Here is an 8,063-nt window from a genome sequence, read left to right as displayed (position 1 = left end):
GATGTGAAGCTAGGGATACCATTGCTGACATCAGATAGATCTTAGCTGAAAGCACAAACTACCAGTAAAATGTTTTTGTTGTTAAGTGCCATCGAGTGTTTACTTGTGCTTTTTTTTTTTTTTTTTACTTTGCATCCAACTGTGTGGATTATAACAATCTCTGGATGACATTGCTCAAGACCGTAGTCTCTAGGGACACATTGGTCAATTGGCATAACATAGTCCACAAAGACAATGTTCTGCATCCTACTTTGGTGAGTAGCAACTGGGATCTGAAAAGCTCATGAGTGGCTGCTGAAGGTGCAACTATTGTCCAGAGAAAGAAGAGTGTTGAGAATTGAAGACATTTGGAAACAACTAGTAGGAGCTCTGGTAGCGTAGTGGTTACGAATCAGGCTGTGAACCGCAAGGTCGGCAGTTCGAAACTACCAGTGGTTCCACGGGAGAAAGATGAGGGATTCTGCTCCCTTAAAGATTTACAGCTTCGGAAACCCTGTGCAGGGTCGCTATGAATCGGAACTGACTCCATGGCACTTAACAACAACAACAACAACCGTCCAATGGGTCATGTGAACATCAATCCCCATGATTCTGAGACCAGAAGAACTGGTTGGTACCAGCTACCACTACAAGCTGAAAGGAATCACATTAGAAAGTCTTGGATAGAGTGGGAGAAAATGTGGAATAAACTCAAAATCATAAAAAGACCAGGTTTACTGGTGGAATCCTGAGACTTTGGCCCTTTGTCACCAGAGGTCTGGAACTGAACTCACCCTAGTTTTCAGCCAATCAATAGATAGGACTGTAGGGGCCACAGCACTACTGAGACATGCACACTTTAGAATGGTCAACCATTTGCCATCAAAAGGGCAGCATTTACCTAAGGACGAAATTCAGAAGGTTGGAAAAGGAGGAACAGAACAAGAAGCACAAGGGAGGAAGTGATGTTACATTGAGAGGACTGCAATCATTAAGATTAAGCAAAGTGTCTGCTTTGTTAAAGGAGCTCTGGTAGTATAGTGGTTACAAATTGGGCTGCCAACCTCAAGGTCAGCAGTTCGAAACTACCAGCTGTTCCACAAGAGAAATATGAGACTTTCTGGTCCTGTAAGTATTTATATTCTCGGAAACACTGTACAGGGTTGCTATGAGTCAGAACCGACTCCACTCCGTGGCATTTAACCACCACCACTACCACCATCATGCTTTGTGAAATGTAAAACTAATGGTCTGCTGAATTCAAATACAAAACATAAAGAAAATAAGAATCTTAGTTAGTCCTAAGCATTCTAAATGCAATGAAAATTACTTTTAGGCACAGAATTGTCAAAGATTTAAATTGTTAAAGATTTAAGTCTTGGAAACCTGCTTTAAGCTAAAATTAAAGGAAGGGGATTGACGGAGGACACGTTACATATAGGGGAACACACAGGGATCACATGAATTACAGGTTTACTGATGACCCAAGGGCAGGGTTGGAAAATCAGGGAGAGAAAGGAGGCAAGAGCTGGAGAAATACCCAGTTCCCAAGTTCCATGGCTATTCCATGGTGTTATAAATACAAACCCCTTTGAAAAATAGTGTTTTTCTTTTGTTATACGGATTCAGCCATACCAGAGTAGAAATCACAGGGGGATGCAGTGGCTCTACAGGTTAAACACTGGACTGTGAACCACAAGGTCGGCAGATTGAGCCCACCAGTCGCTCTGCAAGAGAAAGATGAGGCTTTCTGCTCCTGCAAAGATTTGTAGGCTAGGAACCCCTATACAGGGCTGTTATGAGTTGGACCAATTTGATAGCTCTTAACAACACAATAGATTCAGAGACACACAGGTGAGTCAAACACCATGTGAAGACCCATCTACAAGCAAAGGGAAGTCACAATTGTCAGCAGACACCAGAAACTAGGAGGACTCAGCACACTGAAGGCATTGATTTGGACTGTAAATCTCCAGAATTTAAAGAAAATACATTTCTGTTCCTTAGAGTCACCACTTGTGGTGTTTCTGCGACAGTGCCATGTTGTACATCCATGATGTAAGAGCAAGCAGGGGTCCCTCAGTGACATAACATCATTCAGACAGAAGCCTCTATACAGCATGTTGTTGTTGTTGTTGTTGTTGTTGTTGTTAGTGCTGATGAGTTGGTTCCCAGTCATAGCAACCTGTGTAGGGCTTCCGAGGAGCAGCTGGTGGGTTTGAACCACAGAACTTTTGGTCGGCAGTCCAGTGCTGATCCTATTGCAAGTAAAATTTTGCTAAAGATAATACAAAAATGGCTGCAACCATACACTGACAGAGGACTTCCAGAGGTTTAAGTCAGATTCAGAAGAGGGGGGAACAAGAGATATCATTGCTGATGTTAGATGGACTTTTGCTGAAAACAGTAAATACCAGAAAGCTGTTTACTTGTGTTTTCCTGACTATGCAAAGGTGTTCAATTGTGTGGATCATGACAAGCTATGGACAACATTGTGGAGAATGAGTATTCCAGAACACTGAATTGTGCTTATGAGGAACCTGTACATAGACCAAGAGGTAGTTGTTCAAACAGAACAAGAGAACACTGAATAGTTTAAAATTAGGAAAGGTGTGTGCCAGGGTTGTATTATTTCACCATACTTATTCAATCTGTATGCTGAGCAAATAATCTGAGAAGCTAGACTATATGAAGAACATGGCATCAGTGGAGGACGGCTCATTGACAATCTGCGATATTTTGAGGATACAAACTTGCTTGATGAAAGCAAAGAGGGCTTAACCTACTTATTGATGAAGATCAAAGACCGCAGCCTGTGGTATAGCATTCAACTCAATGTGAAGAAAACAAAATCCTCACCACTGGACCAATAAACAACATCCATATAAATGGAGAAGAGATTGAAGTTGTCCAAGACTTCATTTTGCTCAGATTAACCATCAACACTCATGGAAGCAGCAGTCAAGAAACAAAACGGCATGTTGCATTAGGCAAATCTGCTGCACAAGACCCCTTTAAAGTATTTAAGAGCAAAAATGTCAGTTTGAGCATTAAAGTGCTCCTAACCCAAGCCATGGTACTTTTAATAACCTCATAAGCATTTGAAAGTTGGAAGTGAATAAAGAAGACCATAGAAGAATTGATGCATTTGAATTATGGTGTTGCAAGAGAATATTAGAAGTACCATGGACTGCCAAAAGAAGAAAACGATCTGTGTTGGATGAAGTACCGCCAGAACGCTCCTTGGAAGTCAGGATGAGCAGACTTTTGTCTCTCATACTTTGGATTTATTTTCATGAGGGATCAGTCCCTGGAGACAGATATCATGTTTGGTAAAGTGGAGGGTCTGAGAAAATGAGGAAGACCCCCAATGAGATGGATTGGTGCAGTAGCAGCAGCAATGAGCTCAGGGTTCACAACAATTGTGAAGTTGTCACAGAACCAGGCAGTGTTTCATTCTGTTGTGCATAGGGTCAGTATGAGTCGGTACTAACTTGATGGCACCTAACAACAACAGCTGATCTTACAGAACCACCCCAAAAGTCCTGGTTATTGTTAAGTGCCATCTATCTGGTTTGAACCAGTGCTTATCCTAAAGTGCCACAACTTTTCCCAGGAAAAGTTGCCTGAAAACGTGGTAGATGGAAAGAGTACCATCATCCATAAAGGCTCACATGCAAATTCATCCACTGGCTTCCTTTTCTTCCCATCAGACCTAGCAGGGGGTTCTGAGGAATGACATCATCACCTAGGTCTAAGTCAGCTGGAATGCCTGAGAAGAACCTGGAAAGTCTAGAAGCATTGTTATAAAACATCTATCTCAGTCATCGTCCATTACCAATTCTTCAAATCATACTTGTTCTCTACACACGGGAACTTGATGGGAAGATAAGAGCAGTAAAAAAAAGCCTTTTTTGTAGAGAAGTGTAACCAACCTATTTGGTAATTTTTAACTAGTTTATTAATTGCATCAACACATTTTCTAGGGTTTTAAATATCCAGACTAGATATTTCTGAAATGTTCACACTTAGTGACAATTAAGCACACACATAATTCAAAAATAGCTGTAAAAGTTACAATAGATAAAATGTTTTCATTGTAGTCATAAAGATATCTAAAGAGAGAACCAATTAATGTTTCCTGGAATATTTTCCCACAGAAATCAAAACAATGTTAGATGTGATTTAACACCCAATATATACATGATATTTAAAAATGCTTCTGTATCCAAAAAGGGTTCCTGCCTTCTCCAGGATGTGTTGACAATTGCTAATAAAAGTTGATAAATTTTATAAACTCAATAACTACTTTCTAAAAGGCCTACAACAACAAAGACAAAATGCCCCAAATACCATGCAGGCTTTGATTTTAGCTATTTGCCTAGGCATCCTTGAATTGTTTCAAGTACATCTTACTGACTTGCTTTAATCTACAAAATGAGCTAAAGCCTAGTAAATAAAGCTTTATAATCTCATGGTACAGTTTGAAAAACTAGTTTTAAAATATGGAATACAAAACTGAATACTGACACAAAGCATGCCTTGAATAGTCTAGGAGCTCAATATAAAAGGGACGTCATGTGTGGTGCTGTAGGCTATGTGTAGGACTGCAAGCTTAGTGGCTCAACCTCACCAGTCATTCCTCAGAAACCCTATACTGGGTCCCTATGAGTTGGAACCGACTTGACAGCATGTTAACAACAAGAACAAGAAACTGGAGAGCATGAAACTAGGAGTTAAAGACTGGCTTTTTCTCACCTTTGTACTGGCTTACTGGGAGATCTAGGGCACATGTGTGAACTTTACTTTCCATTCAGATATAACAGCCTTGTGAACTAGATGATCTCTGAGATGCCTCCAAGTTCCAATCATTGGTAAGTCTACTTATGAATGGTTTGCAATATGCATGCATCCCATCCTTAACTCTACCCAAGGGAAGATTTCAAGACATGGACCGAAAAGAAATCCTTGAGTTCTGACTTTGTTACACTATGACCTGACAACACAGCATTTACTGGGAGTCCAACTGAAGAAGGTATTCTGGATCTCACAGAAGTTATAGGCTAGTTTTGGTTGAATCAATGGGCGATTTCAAGGGTTATTTGAGTAACTGATTTTCATTGCTTGCTCAAGGTCCCCACTTGTTCTGAATCTCACTACTGAACAGATGGCTTGTTGAAAGTTGTCTCCGACCACCACATACAGTAACAGGTTTCCAAATGTATTCAAGGCAGCTAATGGCCTAGAAACGATGTAGGCTTCATGGATCTGATTCTCAGTGGAGCAGCTGATAGGAAGTAGACGAGATTCAATCCGGATCATCCTCAAGGTATGAAAGGGTAAAAAACAGACATAAAACACAAGGAGTAGCAGAATGGTTAGTCTCCGGGCTTTCTGCTTAAGGTAGCTATGAGTCTGTGGTCCTTGGGTTAGGGTGTAGATAATCATTGTATAGCAAAGTGTCACAATCACCAAAGGGAGGCAGAAAGCAGTGGCAGTTAAAATGAGATTGTACCATTTGATGGCTGTGAGGTCATCAGAACTAGTGAGGTCCAGACAGGCGGATCGATTGGTCCTTGTGGTTGATGTGATCAGAAAGGTCATGGGAATGACAGCCACCAGCGAAATGACCCACACGACAGAACAAGCAACCACTGCCCACCTAGTTCTGTGAATGGAAAAGCAATTCATGGGGTGGATAATCACGAAGTATCGGAAGATGCTGAAACACGTGAGGAAGAAGATGCTGCTGTACAAGTTGAAATGGAAGCTAAAGCGGATAAACTTGCACATGAAATCCCCAAAGATCCAGTTTTCGCCAGTGGCGTAGTAGTGAATCAGGAAGGGAAGGCTGGTGAGATACAGCAGGTCCGTACAGGCCAGGTTCATCATAATGACGGTGCTGCTTTTCCAAGGCCTCATTTTGAAAATATAGGTGGAAATTGCCACTGCATTCCCTGGAAACCCCACCAGGAAGATGATGCTGTAAATGACAGGGAGGTAGCGCATCTTGAATGGGATTTTTTCATCAGTGCAATTTCCAGAAGCAGCTACATAATCGGGGAAATCAGAAGCATTTGCTAAATCGTCTAGTGACTCATTCATGGCTGCTGCCTTTCATCTTTCAAGAAAATAAAAGAGTTCCGTTTGGCAATACGAATTGACAGAAAAGTAACACCCTGATAAAGGAAAATAGAAAACATTAATGAGATATTAATGAAAATAACGATCTGCTTTTCAATTTGCCACGTCTTTCTCTTTAATCTCAAAGGAGACCCTGTGGAGAAGAGATTGGATTTCTAAGAAAATGACTGTAAGGCAAGTTACTAAAGATATCTAATAATAAGATAAAAGTTAAAGTATCATGAGAATTAAAATGAAGGACTGGGAAAAAGCCACAAATAACTGTGGAGGAGAACAAGTTAGTGCGTTTGATGTTTGAACAAGCCATGGGGAATCATCCGTTAGATGATTCACAACAAAAATCCCAGTGAAACCAGTGGCCGTCCAGCTCAGTGGATTCCAAATCATGGTGACGCCACGTGCAAAGTAGATTTGTTCTCCAGAGGGCTTGTAAAGCTCTGACCTTTTGGAAACAGATCGCCAGACCTGAGTGGACTCAAACATCCAGTCTCCTGATTAGCAGCTAAGCATCTTAATCAGAATCAAACAATAAAAGTACCTACCATGAATCAGTGCCAGGCACTTCACTTTCACCTAGTCTCTAAACTTGACAAAATGCTGATAAGGCTTTAAATGATCACATTTTATAGATGAAGAGAGAAAAGTTATAAGATGTTCTACAGCCTGTTTCAGAGAATATATGCAGTAACATAACCAAGACCCAAACCCAGGTTTACCTTACCTCTCAATCTCAAAGTTGATGGTTTTCACCACTATTGCCATCAATAACAAAAAATATGAAGAAATGAAAAGATCAAATATGAGATGTTTTCAACATAGATTTAATGCATTGCATCTTTATATAAAAGTAGATTTGCTTTGCAAATGCCAACTCTTCTCATCCATTTTAAAAGCCACCATAATTTATGTACAGGTATAGGTATGATTAAGGAGCTCTGGTAGCATAGTGGTTATGAATCGGGCTGCGAACCGCAAGGTCAGCAGTTCGAAACTACCAGCTGCTTCGTGGGAGAAAGATGAGGCTTTCTGCTCCCGTAAAGATTTACAGCCTTGGAAACCCTGTTCAGGGTTGCTATGGGTCGGAACCGACTTGATGGCACTTAACAACAACAACAATGGGTATGAATAAGGAACTCAGGTGGAACTGTACAAAAAGCACTGGACTGCTAACTACAAGATCAGTGGTTCAAACCCACGTGGGGAAGGATGAAGCTTTCTGCTCTACTAAAGATTTGCAGCCTTGGAAACCCTACACAGGTTTGCTATGAGTAGGAATTGACTCCTGAGGAGTTCTACTGGTTTGGGTTTGGATCAGTACACAGACAACAGTGGAAGGCAGCAGTTACAAGCCTGAGCCCTAAAACCAGACTTTCTGGCCTTACTTCTCCATTCATAAGGATTGAATGTTCCTAAGCAAGTTACAGGGAGTGCTGGTGTAGCGCTGTAGCATAAGCACTGAGTTACCTACCACAAGGTTGGAAGTTTAAACCTACCTGTCAATGCTTCAAACCTTTTACAGGGTTACTATGGGTTAGGACCGACTAAACAGCATTTACCAACAAGAAGCAAGTTACTTAAACTCCCTGTGTCTGGAAAGGGTGGGATTTTCAATTCCTATTTACTCATGTTGTTGCTAAGTGCCTTCAAGTTGGTTCTGACCCAGAGCGACCCTGTATAGGATTTCTGAGGAACAGCTGGTGAGTTTGAACCACCAACCTTGTGGTTCAAACTGGCTTGTGGTGCAATGGTTTATCCTACAGCGCCACTCCAGGACTCCTCTTATTCATCAATGTTTCTTAAAGGTTTGACAGCCAATTTCTGTAATGAGAAAAGCATGCAGATGATTTTAAAGGGAATTGCTTATAGCTAGCTCTGGTAGCATAGTGGTTACGAATCAGGCTGCGAACCTTAAGGTCAGTGGTTCGAAACTACCAGCCGCT

The 8,063-nt window shown here is 41.2% G+C and overlaps 1 protein-coding gene across 1 annotated transcript; it reads right to left on the bottom strand.

The window, feature by feature from the left end:
- Positions 1 to 5,052: 5,052 nt before the first annotated feature.
- On the bottom strand, positions 5,053 to 6,100 carry OXGR1 (oxoglutarate (alpha-ketoglutarate) receptor 1). The gene has a single exon (XM_006831994.1). The coding sequence runs from the start codon at positions 6,082 to 6,084 to the stop codon at positions 5,071 to 5,073; it is 1,014 nt and encodes a 337-aa protein (XP_006832057.1). The 5' UTR covers positions 6,085 to 6,100; the 3' UTR covers positions 5,053 to 5,070.
- Between the last annotated feature and the right edge of the window lie 1,963 nt (positions 6,101 to 8,063).

The sequence above is a fragment of the Chrysochloris asiatica genome, unplaced genomic scaffold (genome assembly GCF_000296735.1).
Source record: "Chrysochloris asiatica unplaced genomic scaffold, ChrAsi1.0 scaffold00005, whole genome shotgun sequence".
NCBI lineage: Eukaryota > Metazoa > Chordata > Mammalia > Afrosoricida > Chrysochloridae > Chrysochloris > Chrysochloris asiatica.
This window is presented reverse-complemented; position numbering and strand designations above follow the sequence as displayed.

Coding starts and splice junctions, on each gene's coding strand:
- OXGR1 (XM_006831994.1), bottom strand. CDS start 6,084: ATGAATGAGTCACTAGACGATTTAGCAAATGCTTCTGATTTCCCCGAT.